The sequence below is a fragment of the Aedes aegypti genome, chromosome 2, assembly GCF_002204515.2.
Source record: "Aedes aegypti strain LVP_AGWG chromosome 2, AaegL5.0 Primary Assembly, whole genome shotgun sequence".
Taxonomy (NCBI): domain Eukaryota; kingdom Metazoa; phylum Arthropoda; class Insecta; order Diptera; family Culicidae; genus Aedes; species Aedes aegypti.
Genome location: NC_035108.1, coordinates 314,310,286 through 314,331,559, shown reverse-complemented (window position 1 = coordinate 314,331,559; position 21,274 = coordinate 314,310,286). Strand labels below are relative to the sequence as shown.

The 21,274-nt window shown below is 36.9% G+C and overlaps 1 protein-coding gene and 1 long non-coding RNA gene across 2 annotated transcripts; one reads left to right on the top strand and one right to left on the bottom strand.

Moving 5' to 3' along the window:
• Positions 1–1,800: 1,800 nt before the first annotated feature.
• Positions 1,801–12,075, top strand: LOC110676727. The gene is made up of 3 exons (XR_002500658.1): positions 1,801–1,948; positions 6,811–6,813; positions 12,062–12,075. It is a non-coding gene; the product is annotated as an uncharacterized LOC110676727 (long non-coding RNA).
• Positions 2,910–19,832, bottom strand: LOC5577048 (importin subunit alpha). Its single transcript, XM_001663095.2, has 4 exons — positions 19,570–19,832; positions 19,415–19,488; positions 3,377–4,789; positions 2,910–3,308 (listed from the first exon to the last, which is right to left on the bottom strand). The coding sequence occupies exons 2-4, from the start codon at positions 19,484–19,486 to the stop codon at positions 3,213–3,215; spliced, it is 1,581 nt and encodes a 526-aa protein (XP_001663145.1). The 5' UTR covers positions 19,487–19,488; positions 19,570–19,832; the 3' UTR covers positions 2,910–3,212.
• Positions 19,833–21,274: the final 1,442 nt, after the last annotated feature.

Below are 21,274 nucleotides of genomic sequence, written 5' to 3'. Positions count from 1 at the left end.
GCAATGATTTACAAAAAAGTTTGCTTTTCTTTGAAATTCTACATTTTCTATAAAATTTCGCATTGTGATTGATGCAAAACTTACTGAAGTCAACGTACGGAGACAATTCCGCTTAAATTATAAGAAACATTTGTGGCTACACTTGTATGAAATTTTGTTTCATATATTTTTGATAGATTGAAACTTTCAACAGCTACTATTTGTTTTCGTTTGGACATGAAAACGTCATACCGTAAACGTACCATATTTGACGCGGGTCCAAACTTGACGCATTTTCTAATTAATGTTATCATAAATTAATTCTAGATCAGACTAGCACTCAAAAATGTATTGCTTAATCTTTATTTACATGTTATTGAAGGATTCCAATCGAAAAAAGTTTATATTTGATTGATAATAGTTAAAAAATAAAATTTATTTGAAAATGCATCCGACAAGTGCGTCAATTTTTTCATTCCTTAGTGAATGTGCTAACTATTGTTGATCAATTTTCGTGAAATTATTGTGCTGTTTGACAGCAATATAATCAACAACAGTCAGTAATATTATTTTATTCATGAATTGACGTCGAAAGTTTTCTACTTTTAAGCTTTAAGACATATTGTTGTATGAAAATCTTGTGCGTCAAGTTAGGCACACAATGTTCCTAATTATTTGCTATTTTGTTCAGCATGTTTTGTTGAATCGAAAATAGGAAAATAAATATTTATGGTGCTTGCATTCAAAAAATCCGTCCGCAGAACAATCCGAGGCTTTATGTAATCGGATGTAAAGGGTCATCCATAGATTACGTCACGTTTTTAGGAAGAGGAGGAGGTTCAAGGAAACGCAACGATTCATACAAAATATTCGCACTTTTCATAAAATAAATGTGGCCAAGGTTGAGAGGGGTTGAAAATTGTACAATTTATCGCGGTTTATGGACGTCCCCTAATGTTTCAAGGAAGCTTCAATAAATGCGTCAGGAGGTGAGGTGTAGCTTCAATGATTTGTTTCGTATAATTTATACAATAGGGGGTGTGTCCATGAGATACGTGTCACAAAAACATACCATTTTCTACAAAAACCCCGCCCATTCGCCCTACTTCACACTTTTTATATGGAGCCTTCAAAAAACTTGTATGATTCGTCACATCTTGCAGAACACCTCCTTACCCCTAATAACATGACGTACTCAATGTATGACCCATATATGGTTCTCGATCTATTTCGAGGCCCATACTGCCGTTGGTTCTACGCATATTTGTCCCGCGGTCCATAAGGGTGACATAGAACATGGGACAAGTAGGCGTAGTTCACGTGTTATAAGTAACGAAGATTATCAAACGGCCATTTTTGGAACCGATTGTTTTCGTTCTAGTTTTTGACCAATTTGTCCTTATTTTAGCAACTACCTTCCCCGTTCCAGCGCAACATAGTTTTCAAATCTTTCCCTTGTTTAATATCACGACGAAGATACATTAAACTAAACAATAATGCTTAACTATGGATTGAACTCAATCGCCGGTTTTACTTTCTACACTAACTAAACACATAGCTAAAGTGACTACCGGATGACGTCATTCAAAACTTTTTCCAAAGGTTCTAACTTTTATGTCCTCTCTAAAACGCTTTTTTTCAATTAATTGAACTATTGAATACTGAAACTGTTGTATATTTTAAACTTTAGCAATTATTTGTAAGTGCGTCAAATAAGGAACATAATGCGTCAAATTAGGCACATTGAGGAATTGATGCGTCAATTAAGGAACCTAATGTGTTCCACAAAAAGTCAATCAAACATGAAGAAAAAATCGTTTAATATTTTTTTACTGATTTTTCCCTAATTCTATAATAGTTGAGCTAGTATAGATTCAAATTTCAACAAAATCGAATAGATTTAGACGATTTGACAAGTGTTTGAATTTAGAATTTTCTTAACCGCGTCAAATATGGTACGTCCACGGTAGTTTGTATACACTGCAAACATGAGTTTTGGTATAATCCTGGAATACTAAAATCTCAATATTATTATTCGTTTTTGGAAAATTCTAACTGTCCGGCCATAGAGGACTCCCCCTACGCATTTCGGGTAAATTTTTGTGAGCCTTGGAAAATAACCCAGACAACCAGAATGTACATATAACCAAATCACATTTTGCGTTATGCGATGCTTATATGTGCAAAGTTTCACGTATAAGATGTCGCGAAATGGCCTTATACGTACAAAAGTGGAGGCGATATACGTGCATATTTTATATGATGAAACATAACATGTAATGCGAGTGTGCAGATTTTCTTGCGAATTATTTTGTACTCTTATGCGACTTAATTTATGATAACAAAGTTTATTTGACAGCTGTTACGAATTGATCCGACTTACTTTGTACAAGTATACGGGACGAAATGGAATGTACATATGAACTCATAAAATAGCGTTTTATGCGATGAAAATTATCGGTCATACGATTTTATCTACCATGTAGTGCGGGAGTGATGCATTTTGTATAAATGAACGACTTTGTTCGTATACTGTTATGCGACTTCTGGTTGTCTGGGAATCGCAATAACTGAATAATTTATTAAATGCGCAATAGCATTTTGATCCTCGTCACATGAGGTAGTCAAATAGTGGCCCTTTACTAAAAGATATCCTACATAAAGACACAATGGTTTATTTTTTTTATGAAAAAATAACTAAAATTGAGCTCTTATGAAACAAATAATATCATCTTATGTATTAATTAATTCTAAGAATGATCAATTTAATAAACACGTAAACAAGTAAATTAATGGAGCGTCGATTGACGTGTGTGTATCACGTGCTCTTCCCGTTCTTGGTTCGAGGTAAAATTTGTATAAAATCAAGGGTCTACTAAATTGAGGTTATCAAGGATTGATATTATAAAAAATAAAACGAACAAAACACGTAGGGATTTTACAATGTAAAGCTAACTATTTATTTACCACATAAAGAACGTATACAACAAGTGCTACGCATTGGAAAGCAATATTGAATACCGTAGGCAGTGACAATGGGAATGAATATTTTTCATGCGACGCGGGATAATTACAACCGATTGATGGGGTGGGAAATGGCCAGAAGAGAACGGAAGAACAAAACAGGACAACAGGAGTATAAATTTCCAGTCTTAATCTCACTTTTGCTTAACGATGAGATGCATACTCGAGGGTGGATTTGTGATGCGAAACCAATGGAGAATGGTGGATTTCTAGAACGTAAACTTTTCCCCATTCTGTTGTGCGGAGGGATTAAACTCTAGAGCTCCGTCCTTTTCCTTGGGTGCACACTCGGGGTTAACATCCTCCTGTAGAGATTGGAAAGAAAAATAATTATTATACAAGAGCAATTGTTATGAATTGTTAATTTATGTACCGCATCGGTGAAGTAGGATTCGATCAGTTGGAAAGCCTTCTTGTACACTTCTTCGTTTTCATGGTTCTGCAATGCTTCCAGTTTATCCAGGGCACCGATTTCCTCGAAGAGCGTGCAAAGGTTCTCAGTTCCACCGATTTTCTCGGCGAATTGGAAAATGTTGGAAATTCCACTTAGAACTACTCGCACCGTTCGACTGTCCTTGGCCTCCAACAGATCGCAATACGGCTTCATAATGGGATACTTTTCCACCAAGTGGATAATCTGTTCCGTAGATCCTCCGGTGGTTGTGTTGGTTATCGCCCATGCCGCCTCTTTTTGGGACTTGAAATCACCCTTGATGAGCACCTCGATCAGCAAATGGAAGATGCCGGAATCGAAGACCTGCGCTATCTGCTGTTGGTTCCCGGCGGTTATGTTGGATATGGTCCAAGCTGCCTCTTTGACGATACTGTTTTTGCTATTGCGCAATAGCTTCCCTAGGAAAGGTAAGGCCCCCGCGGCAAGGACAGCATCCGTCTGGGTGTCGCTCCCTGTGACGATGTTGCCAACGCTTCTTAGGGCTGGAGTAATAATGGCCGGATTTTCACATCCCAATAATCGCACTAGCCGAGGCACTGCTCCGGAAGCAACTACGGATTCAATCTTAACGGCATCGTCATCCGTCACGTAGGACAACGCCCAGCATGCATCGGCAAGCACTTGTGAATCCTCGTGGTCCAATAGTTTGGATAGAATCGGAATCATCGGTTCAACTCGGTTGAAAGGTGGAGGCGGGTTCTTATTGCGGCACAAGTTAGACATCAACCAAACTATGTTCCGCAAGAACGATAGCTGAGTATTGGTGTTCTGAACCAGATAGATGATCGATTCTACGCTGTTAAAGTTCAGCACGATATCACGAGCCTTGGAGCCATCTCCGGCAATGTTACCCAGAGCCCAAACCGCCTGCTCGGCAACGTTGTTCGAGGGAGAACTAAGCAGAGCGATGAATTTCGGAACAGCACCAGCATCGATCACGGCCTTGGTTTGTTCCGTAGTGCCGGAGGCGATGTTGGTCAGTGCCCAAGCTGCCTCAAACTGAAGATCTACCCGATCGAAACATTCCAGGAACTTCACACAAATCGGCACCAGTCCCAGACCGATCATCTTGTCAATGGGGGGATTTTTCTCTCGGCTCAGCATTTTTCTGGCCGTTTGGATGGCGACAAATTCTTTCTGTGCATTACCGCTATTGACATAGGCGAGTATTTCCTCGAACTTGAGCGCAACCGGACTTTGGGCATTGCTTTCCTGCAGTGGGGAGGTGACGGTTGGTTCCTCGCTGGTGATGTTCCGACGTTTGAAGAGCTGGTCTTCCTTTTTGTTCTTGCGCAGTTCGACAGTAACCTCGTGACGACGTTGGCGGAGTTCCTGCGAGTTGAGAAACAGATACATTAGAATGTGGATAATCCGAATGAAATCAAAAATGCACAAGAAACTAGCTTTTATAGCACTTACAGGGCTGGTAACGACTAATTGCCTTTAAAATAGGAACTTTAGATACCTTAGGTTTGAAATAAGAGACCGTACAGGAACCAATGAGAGACCATCCCTTTTTTAAAATTATTCCAAATACTCTACCAAGATTATTGTTTCAGGGATTATTTCAAATATTATTTAAAAAAAAACTAATTGACTAACCTGGAGTGCTCATCTAGTGATTTTTTAACCTTCGGGCTGTCGCGCTGTACTTTGTACAACAGTTGTGATTTATAAGCTATCATTTTCCAACAAAGATATCAATCGACACCAAAACAAAATGTATTGCTCAGGAATCTTCTTAAGAATAATACTCGACAGTTTTTATTTACAGTATGACCCTTTATGATGCGGTAAAATTTACAAATATTCATGGATTTTTTTGCGGTAAAATTTACAAATGTTCATGGAAGTGGAAGTCGCTATCTGATGGTCCCTCATTTAATTCGGAATTTGACCGCTAGGTGGCACCTGGGAGGGAGAAACCAATACAAAATTTCTGTACGTCATAGTGAGCCGGGATTCCGCTGTCACGAACTGTCACTGTGAGCCCAGATCTCAAACATTGGACTAACATGGAAAAAGCGCGTAACTGATTAAAACACATTTTCGCATTTCATCAAAAGTGACAAAAATCGAATGAAAATCAATTCTCGCATGATCTGAGATAACGCCCTAAAAGCCATTGGTAACCACGTGTGTAGCTCGTTGTTTCTGAGCAAATGAATGAATCAGCATCCAAACCAACATCACTGGCGTGTAGAGAATGATCCTTTCTTCACCATACCGTTGTAAAACAACATGTGATTCCATTTAAATGCTCAAAAATAATGAGCTACACACATGGTTATCAATGCACATTGGACCGAATCGACAATTTAGCCGGAAAAAAGTGTTATCTCTGTTCTCGTCGATTTTAGACGTTCGATGTCTTCAGAGAAGTTATTCGTAATTGAGTTTTGAATCTTTTAAGGAAAAAGTTAAATAGGGTGGCCCTTATTTAAGCTAAAATTTTGACTCAAACTTTTTTGTTTGATTAAATTTGTGGCTGCGCTCTTCTGCAAACTTTTAGAAAATGTTATTTTGAACAACTTTGTCGAAGACACTTTTGATCTAACTCTTCATTTAAGCTAAGTAAATTGATTTTGAAAGTTTTAACATAGGGTGGACCCAAAAAATCAGTTTTCAGTTTTACGTGAATGTGTTCTTCAGAAGAGTTGCAGAGAAAGTAAAGATACACATTTTTGCTGAACATCGCAAGTTTGTAATTCTTGTGATGTTGAAGTTATATGCAAATTTAAGTGAAAAACTATGAAATCTCACGGAGTTGGTTCGATAAAATTTTTCTTTAAGTGGCATTAGAAAGGCCATACAATAGGCAACTTTTGCTGCAAAAACTGTGAGAACGTATTTCTTGTAAGTTGAGAAAATTCACTTCAAAAATATACTTAAAAAACTCGAAATTTGCTTGTAACTCACAAGATTCACTGTATTCAGCAAAGTTGTAGAATTTAACTAGATCTATAACTTTCCCATACACCAATTTTAAGAGAAATGTTAAACAAAAATATGTTGAACTTATAATACATTTTACTATTAGTTAATACAAAATTATTCAAGTAGTAGCAATATAATTGTACTTTTATTTTATCAATGATTTTCCAAACCTGCACACTTTTTGATTACTTTGTCTTCTTCAATAATGTTAGATTATTCCACCATTTCCACAGTTCTGTATCCCAGGACACTATTGTATGTATTCAGTTACAATAATAGCAGTCACAATGACGAAATAGTTAAAGTTTCTTATATTGCATTGGCATCATTTTACATTTTGAATTATACGTGAATTATATCACTGAGTACTGATAAAATAATAATAAATACATAATACCATACAAAGTTTACAACAGCAAGTATATGGAAGCGACTGCTGATATACTAACTGAATGTTTTATAGTAATTAATATAAGGTGACCTACATCTGAATCGTATCACCATTTCTACATATTTTGATTCACATTTCTCTAAAAATTGGTGTATGGGAAATTTGTAAATCTAATGAAATTCTTCAACTTTGCTGAAGATTGCACGCCGTTAACTTTAAAATCTTGTGAGTTACAAGCCAATTTCTAGTTTTTTAAGTGTATTTTTGAAGTGAATTTTCTAAATTTACAAAAAATACGTTCTCACAGTTTTTGCAGCAAAAGTTGCCTATTGTATGGCCTTTCGAATGCCACTAAAAGAAAAATTGTATCGAACCAACTCCATGAGTTATGGGCATCTAAAGATTTCAGAGTTTTTAACTTAAATTTGCTCATAACTTCAAAATCACATAAATTACAAACTTGCGATGTTCAGCAAAAATGTGTATCTTTACTTCTTCTGCAACTCTTCTGAAGACCACATTCACGTAAAACTGAAAACAAAAAAGTTAGATCAAAATTACTGATTTTTTGGGTCCACCCTATGTTAAAACTTTCAAAATCAATTTACTTAGCTTAAATGAAGAGTTAGATCAAAAGTGTCTTCGACAAAGTTGCTCAAAATAACATTTTCTAAAAGTTTGCAGAAGATCGCAGCCACAAATTTTATCAAACAAAAAAGTTTGAGTCGAAATTTTAGCTTAAATATGGGCCACCCTATTTAAATTTTCCTTAAATGATGCAAAACTAAATTACGAATAACTTCTCTGAAGACATCGAACGTCTAAAATCGACGAGAACAGAGATAAAACTTTTTTCCGGCTAAATTGTCGATTCGGTCCAATGTGCAATGGCTTTTAGGGCGAGATCAGAAGTTATGCGAGAATTCATGCACATAATGCAAGTAAAGTCACGTTAGCACTTTTCAATCTGATTGAATATAAAGCTTTGAAAAATGATCGTTTTACTTTTTCCAATGAAAATGTATAGTTAGTGCATAGAAAACTGTGGCCCTTTTTCCATGTTTGTCGGGAAAGATCGAAAGTACACAACAAAAGAAAACTAGCGATTTTCCACAAGCCTGCCTTGATTGTTGTTGACAAGCTGAAGTTATCTTGCAGTTCAAACAAACGTTGTTCTGTATTTCGTGCGTAGTATCTGTGCCTCCCTCCCAGGGTGGCACTAGTGGGCATAGAAGTTTTACTTTTGTTTTGCAGATATTTCAGGGTCCTGACCATACAGAAGGATGGCGTCTTCGGCATGGAATTTCACTCAAAAGGCTATTTATGATTTGGTGTGATTCAAACGCAATCATTTTTTGCTGAGAGTTTGAACGACTTGCGCATGATTGGAATATACACAAAGTGGAATAAGAAAAAACTCAGCAATCACAGAAAAAGAAGACCGTCTTTGCGAGTCCCGTCTCAGCTGCGGACTTCGCGGACTTACTCAAAAGTGAGTTCATTCCACTCAATGAACCGGTGCACGAGTTCACTAATTTGACGTTTGAGCGGTGCTGGTGGAATTCTCTGGTTTCCATGGTCACATAAATAACACGGCACTGCTAAAACGTCAGATAATGAACTCGTGCATAGGCCTATTCACATGACGTTCCAAAACAGCTGATCGGGAAGCTCTTTGACAGTTCTTCTATGAAAATGACAGCCTCGTGTATGCACCGGTCTTCTACCGATGTAAACAAATGCATAGGCGGACCTGTCATATGAAAAGGCCTATAGGTCCATTCGAAGCGTTCGTGCGTTAACCTTATTTTGAGTTGATGAGGTAGAAGTTGTTTCCATTTGCAGCCATGCAAAAAAATACCTACAAAAACGTACAAAGGTGCGGTTTTTGGGTTGTTTTGCTCTTCGTTCTCTGACAACAATATAAGGTGCGAATGAAATAAGGGGAGCAAAATAACTCAAAAGTAGATTAAAAATACTCAAATATGGGTTTTCCGTGCCTCCAGCAATGCTCTAAGGAGCTCTTCAAGATCTTCTATGAATACTTTCACAAAATTTTAATGCATTTCTTCAAGCTAAATTTCTAGAATTTCTTCTTTCTATGGATTTTCTAAATTACCAAAAACAATTTCTTTCGAATTATTATTCAGGAAGAAACTTCATGATGCAGCCCCAGAATTTCGGAAGGATTTCCTGAGTATATTCTTAAAACAATAATAATAATAATAAAGAAGGAACAAAACTCCTGATACAATTTAAAATAATGATCCTAAATCAGCAATATTTAAAAAAAAATAAAACCAACAATATTCAGGTAATTAAAAAATATATATAGGTATATACTTTTCAGAACCTCACACCTTAAATTTAAAAGCTCTTGAAAATTTGAGACACAGTTTGATTTTCTTCACCTAAATACAAGAAACCTCTTTTGTTTTTCTCTTTATATCGTTTTACAAGTTTTACTACATTTTCTCAAGATTTTGAGCAAAACGTGCGAAATTAGGCAATGCGTTGATCTGGAGCGCTTGACCTAATCGATTACATTGCAGACAATCAACTCATTTGATGTTGCAATATATTAATTACTTTTCCCTGACATCTAGTTAAATTCCCCTGCCAGATCAGCAATTACATTATCTGACTTTCCAGGTTTCCCAGGTTGTCGACATCCTGGAATAGGTTTTATGGAAATTTTCTACTTTGATTACAAAAGCGGCTCCTATTTTTTATTCCTTTTGTTAAGTGATTTGAGACTGAATTCAAATTCTACTACAACTAGGCTGTCAAGGATATGTGACGGTGGTGGTTGGTCCCTAGTGATAAATCCTACCTCCGTTCTGGTCACGATCTTCAGATTATCGTGATTCGTCAACATTCTTATTGATAAAGTGGGGGGACAGGCTTGAAATGGGGTTTGAAAGAAAAGAATGTCAGAACAGGTATCCACCGGCGACGCCAAACGGACCAACGTAATGTGGTGTAATCTGGGATTTGTGGATTGAATACTGATATTTTTGCCAAGCATCAATATGGGTGACTTCCGAGGATAGCGAAACGTAAGAGGGGTTATGACAAGGTTGTGGGTAAATCCATCACATTGGGGTTGTGACTCTGTGTCTTGTCAGGAATAGGGTCTGATTGGTATTGTAGTATGCAATAGAGTTCGGAATTGATAGACAGACTTTGAGGAAAGAAGTTTTGAACGTAAGGCAGCAGCACCTTGGATCTTGGAGGGCGTTGGTCTGGAGAGTTGGGCAGTTGTTTATGCTGGGTTACATTACGTAGAAAGTGGAATCTGTTTTGCTTCGCATAAATTATGGAAGTATTTGAAAATGGTTTCTTGTTCAGATTGTGTAACGCTAGAAAGAATCTTTAGCTCGGCGTTATATTAGGAGGTTATTATAGTGCAGGGTCGAAGAGAGGATGAATATTTGATCACTTAAACTTTACGCTGCAAGATATTCGTAGTCGTTTTTCGTTTTTTTTTTTCTGATGTACAGGTATAAACAGGTATATTTAGCCTAAATAATGAACAATCATACGCGTAGAGCCTACGGGTCATGAAGTTAGGATTGAAATCAAAATAATATTGCGCATTTCTTTCACACCACAGGATTATCGCAGAAGTTTTTACATGTGCGGAGGTGCCGGTAGAGGTGCGCGATTGCGTCGAGTCGGGTCGGTGTTTTCAGCGGACTCATATTTCGCAAATCGAAGAATGAGTGCTCTGAGGGCATCAACATGATTCGATGCGGTCTCACACTTTTATTTGTGCTTTTGCACTTGTCTTATTAAATAGGAATACTTTGTGTTAGGGAAAGTGGAGGAGAATAAATTATGATTTATTAGAATTTTCTAATAGAGGCAGAGTTCACATGTTACTTAGGTATTTGAAAGCAAATGAGAACCACATTAAATAATAGATAAACACTAATGCTCATATTTTTATATTTTTCATTTCATCACGGTTCTCATTGCCCGAGCGGAGTCGACAAAACTCGAGGTGGATAGAATCGACGGAACTACGATACGGAAAAGAAACAGATGAGAAACTATCGATACATTTATTCAACTATAAAAATCACATTTTAACGTAATAACTTTATTTCTTTCTTCTCGTTCCAGCAATCCAACAGCCAAACCATTTCTACTATCTTTTCATTTCCTCTTCGTTACATTTATAGTCCCTCTGGTACTAAGGGTATGCGATATGGATTTTTTCCATGTCGATACGAAACGAAACGATACGCGGAATATCTTGCGCTGATAATGACGAAACGAAACGAAATTTAAAAATGTTTCGTGTAACTCGATACGAAATCAAATATCTCACGGAATTTTTCGAAACGAAACGAAATTTTTGAATTTGTTTCGCGGAATACACGTTTAAGTTTTTTTTCTTGTCAAAAGCTGGAAATTTGACCATAGGCATAAAAAACGTATTTTTAAATCCTCTACCATATGGAAACCTTAGTGTTGCTCAGCGGAATCCTTACATGTTTTGGTAAGACTCTTTTCTGTTTGTTTGAAATTTTCTTAATAACTTTATAGGGTTTCATTTCAACATATCTGACATTAATTTAAGGCGAAGTAGGCCGTCATTGAAATTTGTACGCGTCGTTGATGATTGTTGCTGATTCATCACACGATTTCGAATCAAAGAAAACCAGTTGGTTTTGAACTGACACAGCTGAAAAAGTATCAGAATACTTTATAAATGTTAGCGCGTACAGTGATAGTTTTTCAAGTCGATATAAACTATCAAGACTTAGTTATATCACTTTAAAAGGCAAGCTGAAAAGGCATCATTGTTGCCAAAACGAATGACGGGCAACTAAGAAGTGGGTCGAAAAGCAGTTACAAACATTTAAAACAATCTCAAAAATATTGAGAGGAGCCCAAAGTTAATTTGATTTTTAGAAATGCCTTACAATTTTTTTAATCATGTGGATGTGATGTTATGCTAATATATACCATAAAACATGGAATAATGGTTTTCCTTTTTTTTTCCTGTACTTTATGCTTTGTGGCATGAATGAATGAGATTGGGGACACAAGTCGGTAAGTGATCATGAAAACACTAAACTGAGAAGCAGACTCTGTCCCAGTTAGAACATAACGCCAGAAAGAAGAAGAAAAATAAGTAGAAAAGAGGCATAACTGGAATATTTGCTTTAGTATTTGCTGGAGTATTGAATTTAATTAAATTTTAAAGCATCCATCAACACATACCTAAGAAATCAATCAAGATAAATTTAAAAGAACTGCAAAAGTAATAAACTCCAAGAGATATTGCGGCTGCAACTTAACCAGGATTGCCTGTTGGGGTTAATTTAGAAGTTCCTAATAAATTTTCCGGAAAAGCCTTGCATAAACTGTGAATTAATTCTTAGAGGGATCAAATCTGGACGAAAGCAAACTTTTAGAGTGAACCTTGTAGAAAATACTGAAGGTATTTCTATTATTTTGAAGAGCAAATACTGGAGAAATGATCCTATTCCAAAATCTGTGAAGGAATTTCTGGACGATTTCTGGAAGAATTAAGGATTGTTGATATTGTCTCATTTTCAGATTCTTTGTTTAAAACTGACTACAAAATCACATTTTCACTAAATTTTGAGCCTCGAGAGTATTTTAAAAATATTTGAAAATTTCGAAAAAAAAGTTTTGAACCTGGACTTCATAGCACAGAGGAACCGCAAATAAGACTGACAAGTTCACCCATGTTCGTTCAGACAATACGTCTTTCAATGAGCTAAATTTAATGTTTGGCTCATTTTTTTTTCTCGGGATTTAGATGTCGAAAATCGAAAAAGAAGTTGCGCTTTTCCATTGTGAAATACCCTAGGTACCCCACCAAACTTGAATCTATATCCGGAACCAATTTTGATGCAATGCATGAATCAAATTTATAACTGATTTGTGATTTTTCCCGGAATAAATCATCAAAATCGATCGACAGATGGCGAAACTAGAAAATTTTGAAACTTGATGTCGGTATTGAAAAGGTTAACAATTTTGCTTTGCGGCATTTGGCTTCTAATACTTGTAATGATATATTATCAATATTCGCATTTTTTTTAATTGGGGGTCGTGAGGAAATTATGTCACGTTATAAGTGGAGAGAGGAGTTGGTGGTGTGGTACAGCGTGAATAAACCTAGATTCACTTATCGATAAAAAATAATGTATGCATCTTCCTTGTTTAAGGTGAATATAAATCGAAGGCATACCGTAAAATCGGGTGTAATTGATCAGAAGGGTGAAATTGATCATCGTATCACACGATTTTATTTATTCGTAATGGAGCACAAATATCAATGTAAGCTGCAGTAAATGAACGTTGTTTGTCGTAACTATTGTCGAATTGTGTGTTGTGAAGTTTTTTGCGTTAAAGAATGTTTATTACCGTAATCCGGGGTATCATTGATCAGCGGGGTAACATTGATCGGAATGACTCATCTCGTAAAAAGTCCGTATCATCATTTATTGAAACATTTCCAAATCACGAACGGTGCTTCTCTTTCTTATATACATAAACTTATGTAAGGGAGGATTTTTGCGAAAATTGCGTTTACATTATGCGTAAATTTGACAAGTTTTCGAAACAATGATTTCAATGGGTAAGGATGATACTACCGAAGATTCATGTCTCACATAAGTTCTGCAAACGATATGAGCAAGGAAAATGCGGTTCTTACTAAAAAGGCATCGCCGAAAACGATTCCGTTGTCAAAACTTTCATAAGTATGCTCAATTAGGCAACATTAACGAATTACTGTAAAGAATATAGAATTCCCTTAGGAAATTGCCTACCTTTAGGCTTATTCCGTGGTTCGAGGTGTTTTAAATTTTAAGATAACTCAAAAAATAAATGACTTGTAAGCGTTTGGCCTTCATATTCGGCTTCGGGGGCCATGATTTAAGTAAGTAATGACATTTTCAATATTACCAAACATTGTTTACACAGGTGATCAATGTTACCCCATATCAGCTAAATAAAAAAATCACTTAAAACATTTTTTAAACATGCTTAAATCTTTCAAAAAACAAAATGCAGTATATAGTCACGAGCTATGGGTGGCAGTACTTGTTTAAAAAATATAAAATTTGCAACATTTTCATTTTCAAACGAAATATTTAAGAAATATTCAAAAATATGATCAATGTTACCCCGGATTACGGTACTATGAAAATAATGTAAAATTTTAAAATCGTGCACGGTGCAGTATTAACAAACACCTCAGAACTTCTATTTCTAAGCAAGGATTTGAACATGGTATAAACCTGAAAGTTTGTGAGGATGCTTGAGATATATCCCCAAACCAGATTTCATCTTCTAAACTCGTACCAATTAGCTCATATGGTTGAAATAATTGAATTTCTGTTAGATATCATTGAATTCCTTAGGAAATTGCATACATTTAGGCGTTTTCCGCGTAATTCTTGGAATTTATATATTCGTTATTTATATAAATATTGCATTGTTAAGAATTTGTCAAGCATATTCGGATTCAGGGAGCTCAAATTTATCATGTAGATTTGTTTTGAAAACTAACAATGATGGCATTCACAAGTGATCAATTTCACCCCGAAATGAGATCCCCTGATTTTTTATTTTAGAGATATTTGTTAACTCTAAAATGACATTTGTTAGAAAATTTCGGTACATAAGTCGATGAGGCTCACCTTCGTACTTGTTTTCCTGCATTTAGTTGTTTGGCTTTGTTAACATTATAGAAAACAGACTAGAAAAAACGTGAAAAATGATCAATTTCACCCGAAATTACGGTACCTCAGAATTTCAAGAGCACAAATCTAACGAACCCGACAGCGGTTCAAGCTGAACACTTCTCGCATAACTTCTGTTCTCGCCCTAAAAGCCATTGGTAACCATGTGTGTAGCTCGTTGTTTCTGAGCATTTGAATGGATTTTATTGCTATTTAACAACGATATGGGGAAGAAAGGATCATTATCTACCTGCCCGTGATGTTGGTTTGGATCACCCAAATCAACGCGATTTTTTACGGCGACAGCGACAAACAATCGCTGTCATTTCGCTGCTACATGTAGAGTTTTATGACACAACAACGAAATCATGGCGATTTTTTGTAGCCATCGCGGAAAAAATCGCGTTGATTTGGGAGAGCTGCTCTTATGCTGTGTTAAAAGTGACGTCATAGCGGGAAAGCAAGAGAGAGAACTAATGCGCGCATCAATAATCTGCACCAACTGAGCAAATCCAGAACATCAGGGACTCACGCTCCGCAGCTTTTTTACATTTTTGTACAAACAGTTTTTGCGATATATTAACGGATTTGCTCAACAGGACACGCGATGTTTCCCGGAGGAAACCATGGTTTTGCTTTCTTCATTCTTATGGAAGATAACATTGCGGTAGTTCATCAAATGCAGTTGTTCCTTTCCTGGGCTATTCGCCGCGAGGAATTTAGGGCAAATGGGCGTTTTTGGAAACTTTACAACGGCAGTGCAGTTTATCACATCCTGCGGACCAGTCAATACTACAGTCATCCAACAGTTATGGATAGCACACAGATATGGATCAAAGTTGGATTAAACGGGGAATATCTCATCAAATAGAGTAGCAATTACGCAGAACCTGATTTACCTACGCGAACCATAAATCTATACAGCATCGCAATCAATAATAACATGCTTAAACACTTTTGTTCCATTCGTAGGATATAAAATGTCATACATATGCCTAGAAGCGTTCATTCATATTTGTGGGGCATTGAAACCCATACTAAAGTTGGTCGGTGTTCAGACAGACCGGACTAGATGATATTTTGGCGTTCTAAAGATACGTTAAGGACTCAATCAAATGTGATTTTTCCTATGCTATTTTTATACAGATGTATCATCAAATAGATAAGTTCCATTTTTACAGCAAATAACACAAATATTTGGATATTTCGCATGCCTGGGGAACGTTTTTCTGGAACCATGAAAAAACACTTGGTTCAGTCTGTCTGAACACCGACCAGTTATGAATCTAAGATAAGACGATTCCTAAAGAAACGCCAAAACTTATGCATTCACTAGCACACCATTCGTTTGCCTCGCAGATAATTTGCTGTAATAGTGTTTTGATCCATGATATGAGTCGATTTGATCCGTAATACCAGGCTATCGACATGATGGAGACACCATCTTCTATGGTGACAGAGGGCTCGATTGGCTTGTCAGATAGATCGGGCCCGGGACATCCTGTCTACTGCAAATCGCTGCAGTTGATATAGGGCATGTCCATTGCCTGCGTAATACGGACCCATTTTTGACAGTAGCAGGAGTAGAAGCGAACGCTTTGCCTTTTTTTCGTTCGAAATTAAACTCGAATTTCGCGAAATTCCGTTTTATTCCGTTGGTTTTCAATTTTCCGTGGAAATATTTTAACAATTTGACGAAACGAAACGAAATAGCAAAATACAAATTTCGCCTGTGCGAGTTCCGTGGAATTCCGCGGAATTTCGTTTCGAAGCGTATTTGGCGGAATCATTCGGTATTTCGCATACCCTTATCTGGTACTGAATCGAATGGCGCATTCCGCTTTTATTAGCGCTGTCTTTGCTGTACGTTGAGCATGGTGTCGGAGGTGGTGTGCTCTGTAGAACATCTGATGTGCTACACGGCACGCCACTTCCGACATTTTGTTTGGTGTGCGGGATGGGCAGTGCTGGTGATGAGGTGGAGGGCGCTATTCGGTTTAGTGACAGAGGGACTATATCTATTTAATGTATCTGAAACTTGTGGGACCGCTTTAATTCCGGCGCCTGCTTGTGGAAGAACCCGGTGTGCTAAACGGTATAGGACATGTTAACGGGGGAGGCTTGGTAGGTCCTCACCCAGCCCGTGTCTAGATTGGCGGATAATTGTCTGCCAGGGTGTGGATTGAGCAATTACAATTACAATTACAATTACAACTAGGCTGTCAAGGATATGTGACGAACTCTTTATAACACCATCGAATAGATTGTATGTAAGCATTTTCAAAATACGATAATCTCTTCAATTTTCAATATTCAAATGTTCTCGATTTCAACGAAAATAGCTCTGACATGGAAATTCATAATGCTGTTTGTTTTAGCATTTTTTGCTTAACTGATTACCAGAAGTATACTGTGTGTCCCACACTGTGAAAGTTACCCACATTATCAAATATTTATAAGGCTGATACAAATATTTAATTTCTTTTATGTCCGAGGCCACTTGGAAGGTACGAGGGGGGGTGGGGGGATAAAAATAAATAAGGAACAAAAAAAAATAAAAATGAAAAAAAGTTATTTTTTCGAAATTTTTTTTTTTACGACAATTGTTAAACTTTTTTCAAACGTTTTCTGGATCATTATTTTACTTGTTTTTTACTTTAAAAATTGAAAAAACCTAACTGATGTCAAAAAAATGATGAATCTTTTTTTTTGTCCCCTTGAAAATTTTCGGATTTTCGAAGGGGGGGGGGGGGGGTGACATAAAAGAAAATTAATATTTGTATCAGCCTAATACAATATAAATTATTTTACGGATTCCAACAGCTGAACAGTTCGGTAAAATAAATAAACGGAGTACCGTGGACGTACCATACTTGACGCGGTTAATTTTTGAAGGTTCCATATAAAAAGTTTGACAAAGGGCAGATGGGCGAGGTTGTTGTAGAAAATTGTATGTTTTTGTGATACCTATCTTATGGGCACCCCCTATTGTATACATTTTACTATACCAACCTTTGAACCAACACCTCACCTCCTAACGTGATTTATTGAAGCTTCCTTGAAACATTAGGGGACGTCCATAAACCGCGCTGTATTTTACCATTTTTAACCCCTCTCTACCTTGGCCACATTTTATGTATGAAAAGTGCGAATATTTTGTATGAATCGTTGCGTTTCCCTGAACCCCCTCCTCTCCCTTAAAACGTTACTAAAGCTTTGGGTTGTTTCGCGGACAGATTTTTTCGAATGCAAGCACCGTAAATATTTCTTTTCCTATTTTCGATCCAACAAAACATGCTGAACAAAATAGCAAATAATAAGGAACATTGGGTGCCTAACTTGACGCACAAGATTTCCAAACAAAAATAGAAACATTTCGACGTCAATTCATGAATAAGAGAATATTACTGACTGTTGTTGATGATATTGCTGTAAAACAGCACAATATTTTTACGAAAATTTATCAACAATTTTAAGCACTTCACTAAGGAATGAAAAAATAATAACGCACTTGTCAGATGCATTTTCAAATAAATTTTATTTTTTTTTTGCAAATTATTATTTAAAAATAAACTTTTTTTAATTGGAATCCTTCAATAACATGTGAATGAAGATTAACACTCCAGTCGTCGCGCTGTTGTATTTTGTACAACAGTTGTGAAAAAACTTCGCTTATCGTACACAGCATCAGCGTGGTGGTTCTGACGGTGGCAAACCGCGCGACGACTGAAGGGTTAAACAATACATTTTCGAGTGCTAGTCTGAACTAGAAATAATTTATGATAAAATTAATTAGAAAATGCGTCAAGTTTGGACCCGCGTCAAATAAGGTACGTTCACAGTAGGGTAAATTCTCACAGTATTTGGTAAATATTCACCGGATGAATCTGTAAAATTTCGACGGAATTACGGTGTTTTGTTTCACCGAACTGTTCAACTGTTGAGATTACGGTGAAATTTATTAGAGTTCGTGGAAGAGTTTTCAATAGATTTCCAGGCATGTTTTAAGGAAGAATTTTGAAGCAATTCCTAAGATCGCCCTATATAAATTCACAAGGATGTTCATATGAAAATAGATGGAGAAGTAACATAAAAAATAAAGGTAGGAAACTCTTGAGGGATTCTTGTAAGAATTCATGAAAAACCCTAACAATCTTCTTCGAAAAAATCTGGGATAAACCCTTGGGAATTTTCTTGAAACTGCTCCTGTTGAAATAGGAAAATCTTTGAAAAAATCCTAGAATATAATTCTGAATAATTTTCAGATTAATCCTTGTAGAAATTCCTGGTTAGGTGTTTTCAATCTGAATTCACGGCGATGAACCAGCTCGGGATGAATTACCCCATAAAAAAGAGTCAATAAAATTAAATTTATCCGAATTCATTGCAAGGAAAAGGAAAAAAGTGACATTAGGCGGCATCCATTTATTACGTAACGCTAATATTGGAAATTTTCGACCCCTCCGTAACGCTTTTTGTATGGATTTTTTTTTTAAATTTTGTATGAGTCGTAACGCTCGAGCCTACCCCCTCCCCCCCTTCGAGCGTTACGTAATTTGTGGATGCCGCCTTAGAAACCCTTGGGTCATAAAGATACTTTAGAGACCTACCATTAAACAGCACGGACACCATTCTTCAACCATTTAGCTGTACAGACTGTAACTTAACACTAGACAACGGAAAAGCATTCTCCAGTGGCACTGCCGAGAAACATTCCTATCGAAAAGTTTTAATGGCTGCAGCGGGTCTCAAGCCCACAACTCCTAAAACGGGACGACACTAGCCGCAAGGCCACAAAGCCCACAAAACAGAGACTTGCATTGAAATAGAAATAGTCCCTAAAAAGGGACCGGCTACCAACCCTGAACTAGGAGCTATTAACTTAAACCAACTTACCGCATTGCTTTTGACTCCATGTTTGTAGGATGCCAAACGGCTGTTGGGTGCTCCTGCATTTTCCGTATTCATTTCTGTAAAGATCATGAGTATTAATGATTCCATATCGTCCATTGTCTCGTTCGAAAATAACCTCAACTGCCATTTTCACTTACCGTATGGGATTCAAGATGCGATCCAAAATATTGACAAAAATTATCTAAAACACTTAATTATGTTGCTTTGTAAGCTTATTCAGTAAAACAAAGGCACCAAATGGTAAAAGCTCAATAATATAAAACGAATTACAACTTCAACCGTTTTCCAATTGAAAGGACACGCAAGGACAACAAAAACTGGTCACAGAGCACTTCCTTGCCCGAAGGAGTTCAAGAACCGTTTGAATGCGCGGACGAATAAAGGATTCGGCGCAAGACGAGACAACCACCGGCAAGTGAAACGAACGTTATTCCGACAAACCTTGATGTTGACTGGAGGAAATGAGAGAGGAATACTTTTTGCTTTTACCTTTGCGTTTGTTGACAGTTTTACAACCACAGTTTCTGTGAGTGCGAGTGAGATTCGAAATCGCTTTTATTTTCGGTGGTTGCGAATTCAAAAATTTGATCCCGTGGTTGTGTTTGTAAGCTTGGGGATTTTTGTCGGACTAGCGCGAAATCAGCTGTCAAAGGCATTGTTGCCAGGTGCCATAAAAGGAAGAACTCTAGCGAATCATCTAAAAAAGGGTCTATCTAATAATTGGGTCCTAAAATTTTTAATGAAATCTTGTTTTTATTTAATAACACGAAAAAGCATGTTATTGTAACTACTTTAGCATTTTTTCCCGCTCAAATAATGGCTATAACATGTTTAAACTTTAATTTAAAAATTTGGTTCATAAATGAACCTTGACACTTTTGATCATGTTTGACGTTCGCTTAGTCGACAAAAACACCACAGGGGTTTTAGTTCGACCACTGGGGTTGTTCCTATCTGACATTTCGTAAGGGACACGGAAAACAAAATACACCCAAAATTTGAGTTTAAGCCAAAGGATGTGACCAAATCTAAAAAAAATGTTTTTTGGGCTTAAACCAACGGAAAACATTAGAAAATTGAGTAAACATGTGTTTTTGGCCTAAACTTAAGCGTTTGGCACTAAAAATTGGGACAGGGCTTTAGGACCCTATTCTGATCTAAAAAAATTCTATACAGAGGATTCATTACAACATTACATTTGTAGTAAAACATTTTATATATTTTTACATTTTGAACAACTTGTTAAAATAAATAAAAATCATGTTCCATTGTTCAAAATTTAGAACAGTTGCGCCCCTCGGTTTTTCGCCTCCTTCAGTAGCCCTTGCGCCTTTTAATTCTCGTTCATCTAGTTTGACCTTCATCAGCTTCGCTATCTTGTCTATATATCTACTTCGTTTGCTAATATTTAATTTCACTCCAAGAATTTGTTTTAGCTCGGTACGATGCAAACATAATTCATCTATGTTTATTTTTTCTATCTTTATCAACGAGATTTTTAGCCCTGGGCCAGTAGCTCATCTTGAGACCAACGGCTTGACTTACCATCCGTAGGAAGTCGCCACTGTAAATTTGTATAACTCGATCCCCAGTTCCTTGGCGTGAAAGGCTTGTGTTTCTAAAATAGAGATAGAAAACTATAGAGGACGAATGTCGCTGCTGTTCCCATTGTTCTCGCTCAGAAACATGTCGGGTACATAACTGTCAAACTGCATACGTTTTCGCGTTGACATTTATAGCCCCGCCTATCTCCGCCAGCAAAAGATGTTCCGACGGCGACGCCAGCGACATTCTTCTTCTATGGTTTATTATTTCTATTGTTTCTAACCACTACACCATGTT